General features: G+C 50.1%; 1 protein-coding gene across 1 annotated transcript in view; it reads left to right on the plus strand.

Moving 5' to 3' along the window:
• The first annotated feature begins 262 nt into the window (after positions 1 to 262).
• Positions 263 to 19,160, plus strand: part of LOC109315072 (unconventional myosin-XVB-like) — a 41,630-nt gene continuing 22,732 nt past the window's right edge. Inside the window, exons 1-20 of the mRNA XM_019542559.1 lie at positions 263 to 510; positions 1,397 to 1,490; positions 3,471 to 3,512; positions 5,962 to 6,019; positions 8,072 to 8,202; positions 8,646 to 8,741; positions 11,153 to 11,388; positions 11,470 to 11,648; positions 12,235 to 12,307; positions 12,976 to 13,173; positions 13,260 to 13,348; positions 13,566 to 13,654; positions 13,861 to 13,948; positions 15,560 to 15,673; positions 16,200 to 16,300; positions 16,592 to 16,834; positions 17,518 to 17,608; positions 18,024 to 18,128; positions 18,765 to 18,951; positions 19,072 to 19,159. Coding sequence (XP_019398104.1) covers positions 3,510 to 3,512; positions 5,962 to 6,019; positions 8,072 to 8,202; positions 8,646 to 8,741; positions 11,153 to 11,388; positions 11,470 to 11,648; positions 12,235 to 12,307; positions 12,976 to 13,173; positions 13,260 to 13,348; positions 13,566 to 13,654; positions 13,861 to 13,948; positions 15,560 to 15,673; positions 16,200 to 16,300; positions 16,592 to 16,834; positions 17,518 to 17,608; positions 18,024 to 18,128; positions 18,765 to 18,951; positions 19,072 to 19,159 — 2,169 coding nt within the window. The 5' untranslated portion in view covers positions 263 to 510; positions 1,397 to 1,490; positions 3,471 to 3,509. The remainder of the gene's footprint in view (positions 511 to 1,396; positions 1,491 to 3,470; positions 3,513 to 5,961; positions 6,020 to 8,071; positions 8,203 to 8,645; positions 8,742 to 11,152; positions 11,389 to 11,469; positions 11,649 to 12,234; positions 12,308 to 12,975; positions 13,174 to 13,259; positions 13,349 to 13,565; positions 13,655 to 13,860; positions 13,949 to 15,559; positions 15,674 to 16,199; positions 16,301 to 16,591; positions 16,835 to 17,517; positions 17,609 to 18,023; positions 18,129 to 18,764; positions 18,952 to 19,071; position 19,160) is intronic.

The raw sequence follows: 19,160 nt of genomic DNA on the forward strand, positions 1-19,160 counted from the left end.
GCACGCACCAGTTCCCTTATCCAATCTATGTATCCCATGACACCATCTATCTTGCTAGACACCTCACTTTCGTTCCTTTCTTGGGTTTCCCAGACTCAGCCCTTTCATACAGCTCCGTTCTTTCCTGATGTTCCCATCCTGTCTAATAATTGAGAAGAGCTTGGATTGAGGGGTTAGTGGAGATCAGTAGGCTTGCTCATATGAGTAGCTCTCCATACCAGAGGCAATAAAGGCTCCAGGAAATTCAGGGTAAAGTTGAGGTGCTACAAACATTGCTGCCTGTTTAGGTACTGCCTGCTCTTCTTGGCCCTTAGCAGTTTTTTCCTCTGGCCAGGTCTTCCTGAAGGAGAAGGCCAAACAGCTACTGGAGAGACGGTGGAGGCAGAAGCAGAGCTGGGCCATTGTCACCCTCCAGCGGAGGCTCCGAGGCCTCATCAGCCGTAGGCGCTTTCAGGTCCTCCGGCAGAAGGTCACAGTCATCCAGGCTCATTTCAGAGGTCACCTAGCAAGGTCAGAGGTCAAAGTCTAGGCAGATGCTCCTGTTCTATGGGCAGTTGTAAGCAATAAGGGCTTACTGGAGTCCCAGCATGATTTTGGAGAAATCCCTTACACAGACAAAGGCTTGGTCACCCTTCCTAATAAACAGGAGCAGCCAAAAGATGCATGCAGCAGTCCCTTAGCATACACTCACACATTTCTGGGCTTAATGGGATTCTTGGTTTGGAGTCATAATTAACTGGACACCTATCAAGGGATCCTCTGGTCAATATTGTATAAACTATTCCCATGGTCTAGTGCCTCCTACTGCTTAAGAAATAAATACGAATAAGAATTGGGATTTTTTATAGGTACCTCGGGGAGTTAAGTCTGGCTTTTAAATTTTATATATATAGGCCTATAGCTCCCCATACCTCTACAAATCAGGCTCCAAGTGCCTGATTCTCATTTTATCCCATTAGATTTTTTGCACCAAATTACTTTGGGCTCCTTTGAACTTAAATTTAACTCCAAATGAATATTGACATAATTAAACTAGCAAAGCCCTCCCAACATCACTGCAGTTCTGCTGGTCAAAACATGTTTCTACCAGGATAGTTTATAACAGTTCCAGGGACTTGGTATGCGCACACGTACACTGGTCCAACTGTGTCCCCACAAGGCCTGATTAACGATATTGGTTAACACCCCCCCCCCCCCCCCCCCGAGCTATAACTTCTGAGTGAAATCCAGACCTCACAGAGAGAGCTAAATCAAACTCAGCTGAGTCTTTGCCAATGTTTCAGGGCTTGTGCCTTACTTATGCCTGAATGTGGGTCATAATCCTGGGTTCTAGCTATTTTCTGTTCTGCTGTATTGTGTTTCCCTCCCCTATCCTGCTGCCCCACTTTAATCCCAGGAAACGCTACAAGCGACTGAAGAAGACAGTGGTACAGTTCAGGAGAGCAGTTTTAATCTCCAGGCCTTTGGTGCAAAGAAGGAAGCACTGCCGGGTAATGATACTATTCACAGAGATGGGTGGCAAAGGGTGTGCAGTGTTCAGCTCTAGTTTATAAGGCTGATGGGTGGGGCTGCCTCTGGAGATAGGTTCTTGGGCACTTAAACAGCAGTAGTTTTCCTAGCTTGTTCAAATGGCCTTTTGCTCTCTGAGTCAGTGAAGGTGGCTGGGAGTAAGTCCTCAGCTAAGCTGAGGATTGGGTGGGGCATGATCTGATCTTTGTTTGGCTCCCTAGTGTGCCCAGGTGGACAGCCTGAAGCTGTGCACGAGACCCCTGGCACCCTCCTTCTCTGAGAGCAGGAGCTGTTCAGCAAAGAGAGAGCCTTCAAATAACTGCCTGGGCCCTCAGCACAATGGGCAAAGCCCGTTAAAACAGAGCAGATGCAGGCACAGGGGGCTCTGAGTAGTAGCCTCTGCATCACACAGCCTGAAACTTGGGCTGAGAGCACCTGAACCTCCTGGGAGTTTTTTCATGGGGGCTTTAAAGGATGTCCCTAAAATGGAGAAAAAAGCCTGTGCAGTTGTAAGACTGAATAAATCTAATAACAGGAGATCCGGGTGCTGGAGGTCCCCAGTTCAGATCCTACCAGGGCTGTGTAGAGTCATAAACTCTGAGCTTCTCTGCCAGTAACTGAGCTACTTCATGCCAGCTGTGAGGGCAGCAGTTTTGTTTGGGGGGCACCCTACCACAGGATAGAGACCTGTCAAATTCATTTTGAACAAGCTGTCAAAGAGCAGAAGAAAACTGAGAATAGACAGGACCTCAGTTTAGTAGAGCTGGGAAAGTGGGACATTTGCTCATAGTCCCTTTGGCCTGCGGGCTTCACAAGATGAGAAGGAAGAGACCCCTGTACCACTCCCTTGATCAGCAGGGTGGCTGCAGGATGCCCACCATAGATCACTATAGCATGCGCCACAGTCAGGGCACTTAATGCCATGCCATGCCATGCTCCCATGGCAGAGCATGTGTTATCTCTGCTTCAGTCCCTTCCTAGCTGGACAGGTTCCAGCTCTTCTCTCTCCAGAGGAAGTGCAGTGAGTTGCTGCGTTGCTTTTCTTCCTTCCCTCCTATCCATGTTTGCTTTCTGAAGGCTCTGCTCTTGGACAGATGACAATAAAAGGTCTCAAAGTTCACCCGCTTGCAACCACAACCTTCCTCACCTCCTCCCCTTCCCTGTAGCCCTGCCCTGGGCGGACTTTAGCATACCTGCCCTCTCCTCAGCCCAGCCCAGCTCTGTAGCTTCCCATCTGGACATCTGCGTCCTTACAATGCAGACAAACGGGAGAGCCCAGGAGTGAGACCCCCTCCCCACACACCCCCTCAGAGCAGTGGGCAGGTGAGTAGTGTGGTGGGGGAATATCCTAGTCTGTAGCTGGGACTGGGTAGAGCTAAATGAGAGCTTGGTTCCCCCTCCCTCCTAGGAGAGAACCCTTTGGGCACCTCTTCAGGCTGGGTTCGGGCCTTCAGGTGAAGGAAAAATGAGAGGGAGGTGAATGTTTCTAATTGCTGTGCGTGTGATGGGTTGCGGGGAGTGGCACAGGCTGGGGCTGGAGGCTGCTGTATGGACGCAGGGTGTCAGCACAGGCTGTGATCAGAGAACACAAGGCATCTTTGTCCCATGGTGAGGGTCAACAGCTGCCTGACCCGCCAGTGTGAATAGATCCCAAGAAGGTTTTGCTTTTCGCCCCATCATTTTTACATGATAGCTATAGCAGAACCACCTCCAAGTGTAGCAAAGCCTGTGCCGTCGTAAGGCACAGCCGAGGGCAGCAGCTGTTCAGCAAAGAGAAAGGTAAACACTGGCTGTGCCCTCAGGGCAATGGGCAAAGCAATCCTAATCTGGAGCAGATGCAGGCGCAGGAGGCTCAGAGCACACAGGGGTGGCATGCTGCTAGGCAGTTTACCACCCCCAGGAGCCTGACACACCCAAATAAATGTCTTGCTGACTTTTTTTTTCTTTCCCCCTGGCAGCAGAGGCGTAAGGAAGAGAGTGAGAGTGACACCTGCTCAGGAATGGTAAGTCCCAAACTCCTGTGTATTGCTAGGGAGGGCCTGGCACTATTTACTAAACAAACCAGCCTGCCAGAGTGACGAGTGGTGTAACAGAGATAAGGAAGAGGTAGTTAACCACCTTAGTCTGAAGTCGGGCAGAAGGTGAGTAGAGATGCACCTTATAGACTAAATACAGATCGATAGAGGGTGCAGGCTTTTGTGAACTCGAGCTCACTTCATCAGTTGCTGTCAAGAGAGAGAAAGGGGCCAATACCCATTTCACTGACTGAGTCCTGCAGGCTGTCCCTGCTTCAGGTTATAGCAAGGGAGCATTTAGGAAGCTGACCTGTTGCAATTCTTTGGGAGAGCCTGTGTCACTGGGGAGCAGCTTTGGGCACCTAAGGATCTAGACCTGAACTCTGGGAACACACCTAAGAGATTAGGATTCCTGTTGGCAGTGATTGGGAATTGGAGGTCCAAATGCCCTCAAAGGCTCTGCTTGCCTTTCTACATATCCCATGGGACTTCCTCTGGAGTCAATGATGCAGGCGCTCTATGTTGGGTCATTCTCCCTGCTGCGTCAGAAGGCTGTGGTGATGATGTGGTCCTTTCTTCCCTTCTTGCCGGTTGCGGTGGCATGCTGTTGCGTACCAGTGTGCCACCCCAGAGGGAGAATGATTGGTAGGAGGGTATCAGTCACTCCTGCATGCATGTGTGGAGGGATAAGGGTAAATGTTTCAGATGAAGTGATTGGGATCCTTGGGGATGAAAGGCACTTTAGCATTGTAAGGCATTAGCAGCAGTAACAGCTGGAAGAGACATGCAGTCTGTTTAGCACTGAGGCCTGCGCCCAGAATTAACGTCTGGGCTGATGTGTAATGTCCCTACTACAATGAGGCTGCCCAATTCTGGGAGTTGTCTCCAAGTGTGTCCCTCTGGCTGTCATAGGTGATGCTGCCATACTCCTGTAGAAAGGAAGGGGTTAATGCCTAGGATCTGCCACATTTGTTGGATATTGGGATAGTGCTTGAATACGTGGCTTCCATCCATTGTAGATTACAGGCTGTGCAGAATGGGGAACTCGCTCACTCTGAACAGCTCCTCCGACAAGTTTATTGCATTTGACTGTCCTGGAATCATCCCCAAGTCCTTCAACTTGGTTTCAGTGGTAGAGCTTGAAGTGCTCAGCACCTCCCAGGATTTTTGTAATGCTCACCCAATGCTACAGGAAAGCAGGCAAAGGGTAGGGAGGGTTGTATGACCTGGTACTAAATTCCCTGCAAAAGGAAGTTTGAGTCCTCAACTCAAGGACTGGCCCAAGCCTAGAACTTATTTTTCTTCCCTAATAGCTCCAGCTGCAGCTCTGGAGAGTGCAGTGGTTTCACTCCATGCAAATTCCTCCCACAGTTGCAGTTTCTGTGCGTTCCCACCTCCCTTATTTCCCTTTGTGTTTGGGGTGTGACAGATTTCTTTGAAGCTCTGTGTTACTTATAGATCTTGTGCTGGAACCGGCACCATGGGCTTGGCATGGTCTTATACGGCTCAGCCCAGCCTCGCTCAAAATGGGACTTGGGTTGTCTGAAAAGTCTGTGGGTGGCAGTGAAACATGGTAAATCTTCTAAAGTGGTGCGAGTGCTAGAAACCTGCTACGGTCTATGCAGGAAGGGAACATGCTATAAGATACTTACATGCTACTATAACTGTACATGGTCTGTACCAGTACCAGGGAAGTAACTGATAGTCTGTTTTGGTAAAAATCGTCCCCACCTAAGTGCTGTAATTGCACTGGTACAAACACTGGTGTAGGCCAGGCTCCAGTTACCAGTGAAATGTGAAGCCAGGCAAATTAGGTTGAGTTGGGGCTTTGTCATCCATCAGTTTTTGCATGGCTCTGTTAGAAGTGAAAGCAAGAGTTCCTATCACTGTACATTTATGAACATGTACCAAGTTTTGTTAGTTTGGGACCCAAGTCTGGGCATTTTACTGTTTCCTGGCTGCATCCTTGTCCTTGTTGTGGAGATCTTTACTTTGCATAAGTATGTCTGTGCATGGTGCAAAGCAGTGAAAGACCCTTGGGACTAGATTCTGATTTCGGTTTCCTTGGTGTAAATCTAGAGTAACTCCCCTGACTTCATGTGGTTACTCCAGACTGGCACTGGCACAGGCACAACAGAGATCAGAAGTGGGCCCTTTTTTTACTGGTATTGCAACATTTTTAGATGGTGTAAAATAACTAGTAGAAAAACCAGCAGAAAATAATGTTCCGTGTCTGGAACTTGTGAACTTTTCTGTGCGAAATGAGAGACCTCGGGCATATTGGAGAAGTACAATATGTTCACCCCTGCCCCGCCCAGTACTGCTTGTCCCTAGCCGCCACAAACCCCCCACCCTTGTTTTTCTTCCATTCTCAAGATCACTCCATTTTGACTCTTATTTTTCTTTTGGCTTTTAAAAAAATTCTCCCTCCTTTCAGGATGTGTCACTGCTGGAGATCCCTGCAGAGCTCGCCGCCGTCCTGCATTCGGCCGAAGGTGAGTAGGGGCCTCCTCTGATTTTGCTGCATTCCAACTTGCTGGCTTGCTTTCATGACGTTGTGCGCATGTGTGCAAATCATTCTTGCCCATAGCCTATGTGATTTGTTGACCTTGAACCGTTAACATCATGAAGCAGAACGCACATGTACTTGGCTTGTCTCCGAGATGGAGGACAGCTAGGAGCTATTTGACCCAGTGGTAGGAGTTCTGGGCTGCAAACCAACTCTTGGGTTCTCTTTCAACCTCTGCTTTTGTCCTGTGCTGGGATGGGCCTGGGTGAATATGCTCTCTCTCATGCATGCACGCGCACACGTGTGCGCGCACACCCTGTTTGGGAGGGGAACAAAAAATGTGTCTTTCTGAACTTTGTGTTTCAGAAAAGCCCTTCTCAGAGAATTTTGAAAGTAAAAGAATTTATTTTTTATACCTAGACAACTGAGCGCTTCAGTCTTTCTGCTCAAAATGATTGAATTTCAAAATGTCCTTTCCTTTTAGTTTTAAAAAGTTCAAAAGCCTTTTCAGAATGATGGCAAATGAAATGTTCTGAGTTTTTTTTAGAAACAAAATCTGCCTGCGAACCAAGGAATATCTTTGTTCACCCAGTTCTACCTTGTAACCTTGGGCAAGTCACGTGCAACTGTGTTTTCCCCTCTTGCCCTTTTAGGACTCATGTATTTAGCCTATAAACTCTTCAAGGTGGGGTCTAGCCCTGGTAGTATGCTTATACAGTGCACAGATCAAAGAAAGGTGCTGAACCTCACCTCCTATCTTGGTCAGTCCTTAGGGTGGTACCATAGCACAGATTAATCATAGAGGGTGAGATTTGTATTAACAAGAGAAGATGGTGCTGGTTTCCCCAAGCACCTGCCAAAAAGGTGTCTCCCCTGGAGCTCAGGAGAACAAAACTGCATTGCAGCCTGCAGAAATGGCTTTTTGGAGCATTTAAATGTAGAGAAGAAAGGAAGCAGGGCTGGATGCTCTAGCTTGGAGCAAGGAGGGAGGGAAGGAGAAGAGGGCATCGGAGGCTGGAAGAGAAAGTGGAAGGAGCCCTGCTGCCCTGGAAATCTCTGCAGCCAAGACAGTGGGTGTTCCCCTATCACCCCTGATAAATCTCTTATCATGCACCTTGCTTATGAGTTATAACAACCTCTGGTTTGTTTATCAGTTGGGCCATTGCCATTAGTTTGTCTCAGTTCCATGTTACCCTAATCTGCTTGCTGTGTGGAAGAATTGAAACCTAGGGAGCTTTCAGGACTGTTTCCTAGGATCCTATCTCTGGCTGTCTTGGGGATAGAGGCCTGGTTTGCAGTTTCTCTTGTGCAGCTAATTCTGGATACAAGCTACTCTTGAATCCCACCTCCTTTGTTCTGCCGATGCCCTGTTTCTAGACGAGCCTTGCCTTCAATCTCTGAGGAGGCCCAACCTAATTGCCCTCTGCCCAGTGAGAGGAGAGGCAGTGTGAGGTTGAACAGAGAAACCAAATGGTTTGCCTCAAAAATACGATCCATACTAGTTTGATCCTCCCCTATTCACTGGGCTTTGTCAGGCACAGTTTGTAGTATTGCTTCATGATTCGGGGAAGCTTCAGACTTGAGCTTTGAGTCCTTGTAGCTGGCAGCATTGAACACTGGGGACACCTCTGTTCTGCTTTTGTGGGTACGTGCTACACAAAGCAGAAGGGAAACACCCCCTCCCCAGACATCAGTAGTGGCAGGATGGAAAAGCAGGTTGTGAGCACAAGGAGAGGGAGGAAGGATAGTGTGTCTGTTGGTGAAGGAGGGACATGGCAAATGTGTGTCAAGGCATCTCTAGGGATGTGGGGACAGGGTGACGGAAGTGTATGTCCATGGTTGAAGGGGTGGCTGTATATATAGCATGTGGGTATCCCTGAACAGAGATTGGCGAGGATGGCATGGACATGTTTGGTTGGCAGGTTGGGGAAGGATGGATCGCACAGGTGTCTGCAGGAGGGGGACTGTTGGTTCTTATGTGGGCATGTGCCAGGGCACACTGGTGAATATCACAAGTTTCCCTATCTTTCTCTTGCAGGTCAGCAGTATGCCCAGGTCAATCAGATCACTGAGGTGTCCCCTCCAGAGGTCAAGGCCAGGAGCGACCTCCTACTCCCACCGAACATCAATGATTATCCCTTTTCCTCCTTCGCGAGGTCTCACTTCCAGGTAGGAAGCTGCTGTAGCCAAAAGCCACATTTTCCTTTATCTGTGTTCCCTTTCTGCACTCTGTCAGGACACCTTCCCACCTGGGCTTGTGTTTCTTGCCCTCCCCCTGTGGTTACATGACCAAGAGCAAAAGAGGCTGCAGATGCTCCCCTCCTAGAGGCTCTGGACATCCTTTGTGCTTTGTCTGTGGTTCTGCTCTGAGGTAGGCACCAAGGGATCCACCAAGGACTCCACAGAGGAAGCCAATAAAGCCTGAGTCTACATCAAGCTCTTTCTGCTGCTCTTGCCTTCCTTGCCTGTTACAGATGGGAGAGTAGAGAGTGCCTGGCCTGCTTTGGGCCAGGCACTCTCATACGGCCCCTACCATGGAGGCATATTCCAGCCATTGGTAATACCAGGCATGAACTCAATATGTCTTTTTTTTTATTTCCTCCCTGTCCAAGGAGCTGAACTTTCCTGCCCTTGGTCAGCCCCTGCAGCACCCTGTAACCCGTCTGGAGCCTGAGTACAAGCAGAGCACCCTGGAGATCAACAAACTGGTGAGAGTGGGTGGGTAGGAACAGATGTCCTTGCAGACATCTGTTCTTGGGCAAAATGTCGGGTAATCTTAGAAAGCAATTGCTTGCCTCTGTTGCTAGGGATTAGTGAAATACCCGAGCTTTGTCTCCATAGCGGATATAATCTATGTGTCTCTACTTATCCCATGATAAGTGAAAGCTAAACCTGGTAATTTACCCCTCAGCGAAGCAGGGCTAAGCTACTGCAGCTTTCACGTACCACAGGGTAAATGCAGGCAAACCGATATTTAACACCGTGGAGCAGCCAATGCATGTCAAATCTCCACCTTTTTAATTTGCTATGATGTCTTTGTCCATATCCTAAACTACTAAGGATGTGTATTCACTGCAGAGGCAGTTGGTTCATGGGTATGAATCATGGGGTGGCCTGGTTCAGGTTTGAGCAGCCTCAGTGCAAAGCCTCTCTTGGGTTCCTGCATCTACTCTGGTGCTGCACTCATCTGTGTGAGGTGTTAGGACTTCAGGGGGATGTGGTCCATGGTTTTTAGTGCAATGCTAAACAGAGCCACTTGATTTGCTCCTATTGAACTTTGAGAAAGTTGTCTGGGCATATGGGGGAATTGTGGGCATCCTCATGCAAAACTGGAAAGTTACTGGCTCAAGGGTTACAGCCCCAGAGGGGCCACCTCACTAGGTAGAAAGCACCACCCCATTTGGATGAGAGAGGATTATGTGTGGATGGGATTTGTGTTAAGAGTAACAAATAGGTCTCCTCCCTGGTTAATTGCAGTGAATATATACTCAAAGGAGCAAATGAATTGTACCTCCAGAAGGGAGAGGGTTATCAGGAGCTTATTCCTTGAGCAGGAAGAATCTGAAAACAGGGTCCGTGCCTGTAAACAACAAGATGTGGGATGCAATGTTACTTCCTCTGTCGCAGAGTGTTGTGAGGCATGAAGATAGATGTCGGCCCCTCCAAATGTGGGGAAGATTTCAGTAGGGATTGTATTCAATCTCCTGGGACCAGACTGCTCTGTAAAGCACAGATAAGGCAGAAGGGACTCCTAGTAACCATCTATGGAAATGAGGCCCAGAAAGCATAGGAGTCTTGACCCTGCATTACTGAAGTCAAGGGGAGTTTTGCTACCTACTTTAATGAGAGCAGGCTTAGGCCCAAAGTAACTCACTCCAAGTCACAGTGTCAGAGTAGAAATCCGTACTCCCTGCTCTAACTACTAGGCCAGGGGTGGTGTTCCTGCAGGGGCTGTGCCTTTGGGTGTAGATAAATCTGTTGGTGAAAATGAAAGAGGCTCCTGGTATGTTCTGTTGGTTCTGAGGGAGGACCTCTCTACAACCCAGATTGGGACGCTCTGCATCAAACCTTGCTTTGCTTTTGTACATGCCTTTGGTGTTTTTTGGCACCGAGTCCCCAGGCCTAACATAGCAAGCAAGAGTAACAAACTGGTGGTGCAGGGTGGGGCGCAAAAGGTCAGGGGTCCAGCGATAAGTCACGGCATGACTCAGGTTAGACATACAGATCTTGATGGCCATTTAAGGAGCCTGAGAACAAGCCTGTGGCTCCTGTTACTTAACTTCACCTTTGGCAGGGCTTGGAGCTTTCCCTCTCAGTAGCTTATTCTTTGATCAAGTCTTTATATTTAAAAATATATATATATTTTGCTGGTCATGCCCAATCTGCAGAATTGATGTCTTTAGCTGGAAGTTCCCTGGGTCTCTAGTTCTAGGCTTTTGGATACTTACACTTGCCTATATACCCCTAGTTACTGGTATGGATTCTCACTGTGAACTCTTTCTAATGTAGCTTTTTGGTATAGGAATAAATAAGCAACACCTTTGCCCTGGTGGGGAGCAGGGGGCATTAAAAATATATAAATAGGAGCAAACTGTGCATCAGTGTAACACCCAGTCCTGTGTCTGCTTCTCTGCCAATGGGTGCATCTACACTGCAAAGTGAGGTATGATCCTAACTGGCTCCATTTGGTTCATCTGGGTTATGAGTGAGCATGGGAGCACTTTGGGCCAGTTCTTGGGTTTCAGGCTCAGGGTCTGCTCTCGGCCTGAACTTGAGCTGCTAACCCAAGTTAAAGCCTAACTGGCTTCCTCCAGATTAGCTGAACCAAGGTAAGAATACACCTTTCTTTACCATGTAGTTGCATGTGTTTGGCTGATTTGTCTTGCCCAGTTCTGGTCCCAGTAGGTCAGATTTCAGCCCCCTTTAGGTGCCTCAGTCAGTGCCCTGCCACACACATTCTCCTAAATTGTGAAGGTGCTGGTAACATGAACCCAAATCCAGATCTAAGTTTTTGGTGCAGCCGCCCAGGGCCTTCTGTTCTGATGATCCCAGAGCTTTGCAGTTGGGTCTGAATGTGGCAGTTCGAGCTCCCTCTCTTTTCCCATTGGGTATCTGGCAGATTCTGCGGTTCCTTGCGGACCAGAACCTCCAGGACTGGCAAGAGGTGCTTCTCGGTAACTACATCACCAGCCGAGGGCTGAGAGCTCCCGTCCTGCGCAACGAGATCCTGAGCCAGGTGGCCACCCAGATGTGGAAGAACCCAGATGGGCAGCAGTGCCAGCGAGGCTGGGTCCTGATGGCTGCTCTCCTGAGTGCCTTTACCCCTCTGCCAGCACTGGAGAAACCCTTGCTGAAGTAAGGAGGGGCAAGACTGTTCTCTGATATGGGAGTGTGCCGAGCAGAGCTGTGTATTAAAGGCAGCTGCCTGGTTTGCAGGTTCGTTTCAGACCATGGGCTGGAAGGCTACGATGCCATCTGCCAGCACAAGATCCTGACAGCAATGCAACAGACAGGAATGGTCCCTGAGGTGTCCCGTGTGCACCCCCCAACCCAACTGGAGTGGACTGCCAACCAGAGGAAAGGGAAGATGGTGCTGGATGTCTTCACCTACAATGGTAACAGTTGCCCCTGCCTTCCCCACCTTGTTACCCTTCAGAGCCTCTGCCCCTGCTGGAATTTGGGATTAGGCTCTGGAAATTGTTTCCTTGGCTTGTTTGAAGTACTCGCAAGGCCTGCGCCATTAGCTGGTACAAGCCAAAAAGACAGGGAGCATTTGAAATGACAGCTGCACCTAGAGAACTGACTTGGAGCTTAAATTTCACCAAATCCCCCAAAGGTGGAAGCAGTTGAAATCTAGAGTCTTGCTTTAACCTATTAGAGGAACAGAGGTTGGATGCTGTGGGATACTCAGTACCTCTGCAGCAGACCTTGGCTAACAGGCGCCTAGTTGCTGACTAGACTCCCTAGATAGGGATCTGAGATGCTCTGGGGCTTGCAAGTGGCCAGTAGTTACAGACCCCTCTCCATGTGTTAGTGTAGATGGCCCCTGACCCTGGATAGGCAGCTCCAGCTGCATTCTGAGTCTCTTTGGGAGTCTGTGCATGAGATCTTCCAGCGTGGCTCTTTCTTTGCTGTTGTTAACAAGATCCTGTTACTTGCTTTGTGGAAGGCTGTGCACTGACACTCTCTCTTCTGGCCTAGAGGAAAAGTTGTCTGCTGAGGTGGAGTCCTGGACAACAGGGGAACAGTATGCAGGCTGGATTCTGAGCACGAGGTACGGCCCAAGGTGGGGAAGATGTTGGTTGTGTTTGTGGGAGCATGCACTATTGCTTTTTGGGTTAAGATTGCCCTGGGCTACAGGCCACTTCAGGGCTAGCCACAGGTCCCAACAGAACCTCTTCCCTCTCTCCAGTTTGGGGGTGCAAGGTTTCGGGAGCCTCCTCCGACCGGCTGGTCAGTAGTCCCAGTTGACCCAGAGATGCAGATGGAGCCACTGGTCAGGGAGGGAGTGAAATCAAAGGACTGAGGCAGCACAGTGCAGCTGATGAGCCCCACAATGGCAAAGCCCAGTCCAGGGATCACAAGAGAGGAGCGGGAGCTGGTAGGGGTGTCTCCCGAGCTCTGTCTTAGCTCAGACCATAGAAGTGATGGAGAAGGACTGATCCTTAGTTGTGTGGCAATGAGACCTCAGCCCTAGACTTTCTCTGGGAATGATGATCATTCCTTGCTTTGTACAGCTGGAGAGAGATAAATGGTGAGGAGTCGGATACATTCATATGTCTTGGGAGAGGTTCCAGGCCCGATGGGGATGGGGTTGTTTGAAAGCTGTGAGGAGAAAAATAACTTGTGTGGACCAGGAGAGGCAGAAGCTGGGAGAAGAGAATTCAACACGTTCTCTCCAAACTGTGTCTTCCTCTCTTCTCCTGTCTCCCCCATTGTCAGAGGCTTGGACAAGGTCCCTCGAGGATGGTCCGTGTCCGTATTCAAAGGAGACACTTGGCAGGACCTGCTTGGCTGTGACTTCGTGCTGGATCTCATCGGAGAGATGGAGGGGACTGGCTGGCCCTCTCTGTCCTCATCTGATTATCCCATCACGCCTGAGGGGGACAGGAGCTTTTATCAGAGCTCCTTTCTGGATACGTAAGTGCCACTGGCTGCTTCTGGAGTCCTCAGCTGGTTCCTCAGCACTTTGCTTTTCTCATCTCAATGGCTTTTCTTTTTGACAGGATTCCCCCTGCGCCAGGGATCCAGGCTCCCTCTTTGCCTCCGCCCTCCCTGTCTCCTGACTCTAATGGCCCAGAAAGCCCCTACTCAGGTGAGCCCCTTCCCTGGCCCGAGGCTGGCACCTGGGGGAGTTGGACAGGAGGAGGCCTCACACAGACGGACAAAGCCAGTGATGTTTGAGAGGGAGAGGGATGGGGAGGGCTTGAATCCTGAACCAGACCAGGTCAGTCCATCCAGCCTGGAACCAAGACTGGGGATGGGGAGGGACACCTCTCTCCCAACTGATAGCTGGACATCTCTGCCCACAGGCAGAAGTGACTTCAGATCCCCCAGAGCCTTGGACCACTTCGTGGATGATCTGTTCAAACCGGTGCTCTACCAAGGGCCCAGAACACCAGTGAGTCGCTCGCTGTCTCCTTCCTTCCGTCTGTCTGTCTGTCTGTCCACAGCTGTCTTTCCTTCTCTCTGTCTTGTCAGTCTGTCATCCTGTCGGCACGTTCCTTCCCCAGGATTCAGGTCAGCACAAGTTGGGTTGTGATCCCCGTGGGTCCGTCTGTCATCCATGCTGGTGTGAGCTGGGCCATACTAATTTTCTCATTGTAGAATATGGAGAGCGGAGGGAATCTAACTGGGCGCATGAAAGGAGGAGGGAAGATTGGGCCAACCCAGCAACAAGCCTTTCCTACTGCAGGTCAGTAAAGGGTGAGAAGGCTTCCTGGGTCAACATATGGAGAAGCTGTTTCCCAGGCTACTGCTGGGCCATGCGTGTGTGCGTGGAGCAGGGGGTATATGTGCATGTGTGTGGTGAGCTAGTCTGACATACTGGGTGTCTAGAATGGGGTAGTACCATGCGCTTATAGCAAATGCTGTATCATTGGCCCTGGTCATCAGGATCCCCACTCCTGCTGGCCATGTCTTGGAAGATGGTGGTGCTGTGTGGCTCAGCCCTGGGATATTCTGCATGGAGAATACCACCTTGCTCCTCCTAGATTTAGCCAGCCAGGGCCCCTCCACCATGAGCTGCTTAGCTGCTGCTCTGGAATTCTCCTTCTGCCAGAAGTTTTCTTCCCCGCCCCCCACCCATCCCCTTGCACTTGCTTCTCTAGCATTTGTCTCAGGCCACCTCAGTGGTGTCTGGTGTCCAACCTTTTATGAACCTTAGTCCTTCTGGCAGCAATGGCATGGCCCTGCTGACCCCACAATATGAGCTGCCTGTCCCTGAGCAGAGAATTTTAATCTCTCTCTTATTGCTTCTTTACAGACTTCCCCATCATCCCTAGCTATGCAGTGGGTTAGTAAGTCTGAACCACATCCAGGTTTTCTCTCATGTACATGATTGGTTTTTCTCCCTCTTCCTTGTGTGCTCAGAGTACAATATCTGGACATAGTTCATTGGTGTGTGGCATGTTTGACTACTGGAAACTTGTAAGACATAACATGTGTGGGTACTGAAAATACATGGGATGTGGACATACGGGCATGTTAATGACCTGTGAATCAGTGGGTCAGAGAGGCATATTTATGGTTATTGCAGATCACAGGGCCTGTTGTGAAATGCTGCAGTTACCAGATGTGGTTTTCTAGCATATCAGTGGAGCGTGCTGGGCCTCTGTCTTTGGCATCCTTTTGGTGATTGTCAGTGAGATGGGTTGTGCCAAGTGACAGAACCAGGCAGGTTTGTGGCTTACAGTGTAAAGTTTCCTGCTCTGTTTTCTAACAGCCACAGGCTGGACACCATGAGAGGCTATGTCCAGTTGACCTCTGTAGTAGCTACTTTCTGCCTCTGCCATGACTTTTTGCTACCACCCATACTGACCTCTCTACATCAGAACTAGGGACAGGAGAGATCCAGAAAGGTTTTGCCCACCACTCAGTCTTGATCCCACAGCCTTCGTTTTTGGATCAGCAGCAATAGCCACAAGTACAGCCCTGGGATATGCAATAACCATAAATACACCTACCAGTTTTCATAAATTGTTGTTAGAAAACAAGGAAATTAAGCTTCCTTGTAGTAGTGCTGGGACAAGGGATCCAAAGTGAGGATGCAGGGCAGAGCCCACTGCATGGTCTCTTGTGAAGGTGGGTAATGTTTCAGATTTCCCCTTCTGCTTGGCCAGCCCTCCTGGGTGTTGCTGTGTAGCCTGCCTGGTGTGATGGAAAAGCCATCACATGTTGCCATGCTCAGTACAAATTGGCAGAGCCAATGGCAGGGCTGTGTGTGTGGTGTATGGCCAGCTGTGCAGGGCTTTCTGGTCTGGGATTCACTGAAGGTCATTTTGACTCATGACATCTTTCTACCTAGGTTACCCTGGAATAGTGCAAGTACCTGCTTATCAGCCCATGCCAATGATGGGTGGAATGATGCCAGCACCCATGCCAATGATGTCACCTATGGGTGGGATCACACCTATGCCAGGTAATAACAAATGCAGAAGTGTTTCACTAAATAATGGGGGAGATTTGGTTTGGAACAAGGAGGGCTGTGTGAGCAAGTCCATGGTTTTTTATCATAGTGCCTAGAAGCCCTGAGTAAGACATTTTACCACAAGCACTTTATGGAGCATGTATCCAGGAGTCAGAAAAGCCACTGTGGAAATGTAGCCACCTCTGGGATGAAGCCTGGCAGCAGTTCAATAGCTGCACAGCCACATATCATAGTGCAGAGCAGGAAGCAAGAAACAGCAGAAGGAACTCATAGAGGCATCATATTATAGTTATTGGAATGGGAATGGGGCAGGTTTGAATTTGTGTGGAGGAAGGCAGGTCAAGACATGCAGCTTCTGCCTGGGATTCACTCCATCATGCGCAGATGTGATGAATTTGTCCCTTGCATTGGACACACCAGCTGCACCCTGTGTATTTCTTTGTCCCCAGCCTGATGCACTTGCCCCCTGACATTTGCCTTATGATCCTCTACAGTCTTGTGTGTCTGTCTTTCTCAGCCATGGTTTTGCCCCAGCCCCAGCCGGTGGTCCCGTCTGTAGACCCTAATCAGATAGCTGCACAACAACAGGCCTTTATCAACCAGCAGGCCTTGCTCATGGTGAGTGGAAAGGATGGGGGACTTGGTAGGGGAAAAATCTATGAAGAGAAGAGCGCACTTGTGTGACAGGCTGAGCTCTACTCCATTATCCCATCCAGGCCCTGTCTGGTTGCCCCTTGGTTTTCTGCTTTGTTCATCTGAGGGTATTTACCACTGTGTGGGTGGGTCTGGACCATGCCTATACCCCTAGAGAACTTGACAGAGCCCCACCAGCCTGTTCAGAGGTACAGTCAGCAGAAGAAGATTATAGAGAGGGCCAGGGCTTATGCAGATGGAAATCCCTTCTTCCAGGCACAGCAGATGACCCTGCAGGCCATGACCATCTCCCAGGAACAGCAGCGGCGGCAGCGGCCAAGGTCTCCTGAGCCGTCTAGGTCAAGACAAGCCAAAACCCAGCCAGCTCCTTCTCCAACTCCAGCACCTAAAAAAGAGCCAGCGCCAGCTCCTGCTCCAACTCCAGCACCTAAACCCACCAAATCCAGCAGTAACCAGAATGCTGAGCCACCACAGTCCCTGCCAGAGGCCACAACATCGGTACCAGACCTGGAGTGTCCCTCGTGGGGTTCCATGTGACAGTGCTTCTGCCCTTTTAGATAGGCGGAGGTGGCGGAGAACCTTGCTCAGAGTCCTCTTCAGCTGTCCGCTGAGACCTGCCAAGCCACCTCCTGGTTCTGAGGGAGGAAGGGCCAAATCCTGGCATTGTTTAAGCTGATGAGAATTTTGCTGTGGCCCCAGTGAATCTTGCTGCCTTATCCTATTCATTCCCATTCTCATGGACGTTAATGGCAAGACCTTTAATTCTCCATCACTCTCCTTCCAGAGTGGTGACCTGCTTTCAGTTTCATGATTCTTCATGCTTCCTCCTATTTATCAGGGCTTAGGTTAGGCCCCCAGAGTAGATGTGGGGTGAGAGATGTTCCAGTGTTTGTGAGTTTGCATACTGTATGGGTTGGGTGCAAGTCAGTAGGAGCTTTCCATTTCAGAGTATTGCCAATAAATGAGACCCAAACCCTGCTCCATCCCAACCTTCCCAGAGTTTTTGAGGAAGTTTTGGGTCTGGATCAGAGTCCAAACCCTTCTAGTTAGGTCCATCTCTGGGGATGAGGGGGCCATTGAAAGTTCCCCAAAGGTCTCTGTGTTGGCTGGGACAGAGGCAAGCCCCCCATGCTGCTTAGGCTGAACAGGCTGTAACCAGGCCTGTTGTGGATGTCTTGTAGATTGACACCTACCTGGATGCCTCAGACAGTGATGAGGGCACCTTGCCTCTAGAGACCTTCCAGCAGAAGAGAGAGTACTTCCAGAGAATGGGTGAGTCTCCACCTGGCTGTAAGTCTTATCCAAAGAGGACCCAACCCCTTGGTTTCACTGTTGTGTAAACCAGCCTCGGCCTGAGGCAGCTCCTTGTGCTGCATGAAGCTCAGTGTGGGCAGGGCATGTGGGGAATACACTGTACCTGCTGGGCATTTGATCTAGGTATGGCTTGGGCCGGGCTAGTTTAGGGTTGTGAGTCGCAGGGTTCTGTGGAGTTGCAGTTTGGGTGTGGGCCTGAGACAGACCCTTGACGGGTATGATACCCTCCCTCCTGCACAGCAAGAAGGGCCTTACACAAACCTCTGCAGGCTGAAACAGCTGTTGAGGAAGCAAGTGACATGATGCAGCCAGGCTTAGAAGACTTTTTTGGTTGTGTTGGGTTTCACTGTTCACCCCCTTCTTTTGCGTACAGGGCAGGAAAAGATCTTTGTGAAGAAGGTCAGACCCCCTCCCACAAAACCACAGCCAAACAAGGAGGCAACAAAGGAGACAGCCTCCAGTCCGCAACCAGAGGCAGGTGAGGCAGCACGCAGAGGAGGTCTAACCTGGTGTGATGCACCCAGGGCCTGTCCAGTACCTGCCATTCCCATGGAGTTCAAGCTGTAGTCAGACTGTGAGGATCAGATTGCCCCAGGCCCCAGCATCTTCCTCAGACCTAGGAGCTCCAGCCTCCAATCTCTGTAGCTTGTGGATGCAAGGAGAATCCCCTGCACTCTCAGGATAGGGCTCAGATCCCAGAAATCCTTCTCTCTCCCAGCATGCTTATTCAGTTGGAACAATGTGGATCCAGTTTAGTTCTTTAAGGGTCTCTGTTATGGCAACTGTCTTTCTAAGCTGAGAGATGCTGCAGGGAGGGGGAAATTCTTTGGGAGCAGCAGTGGTTAGCTCTGTTCAGCCCACCCTGGATCTTGAGGAGGGCAGTGCTAGTGTTCATTTAGCTCAGTTACTGCCCTCTTCAGCCTCTTGCAGTCAAGCCCCTCAAGGCAATAGCAGACGAGAGAGGAAAAGGCAGTGGGTTTTGGGAAGGTATAGCAGCAGGGCAAGGCTGAAGGAGCCCAAGGACACTTAGCTCCAGGTGAACACTGAATGGGGAGAGGGGATTTCTTTTGTGCTGTCTGTTGGCTCCCTTCATGTCTCCCTTTGTCCTCTGCAGTCCCTGCACCTCCCTTGCCAACTCCCATGCAGAAGTCAGAAAAACCAGTCACTAAAGCAAAGAAGGAGCCTGGGGTGAAGCGGTTGGAGCCAGTGCCCAAGGCCGAGCCCAGCCGGGAGATCCGCAACATCATCAAGATGTACCAGAGTAGGCCAGCCCCAGAGCCACAGCCCATTGAGCTCTTGAGGTGAGGGAGGAGGCAGGTGGGGAGAGGGTAGGAAGTGCATCTCAGTGCCTCCACATGCTCCCCAGTGCCACACTGCCCTGTGCTGTAAACTTGGTGGTCTCTTTCCTTGTCACTTTGCAGGGCATCCAAGCCCTTTACGAAGAAGAATGACCCCAAGAATGAAGCTCTGGCAAAGCTGGGGATAGCAAACTTTCAGCCTCCTGACTCAG

This window comes from Crocodylus porosus, unplaced genomic scaffold (genome assembly GCF_001723895.1).
Source record: "Crocodylus porosus isolate Cpor-Errol unplaced genomic scaffold, CroPor_comp1, whole genome shotgun sequence".
Taxonomy (NCBI): domain Eukaryota; kingdom Metazoa; phylum Chordata; order Crocodylia; family Crocodylidae; genus Crocodylus; species Crocodylus porosus.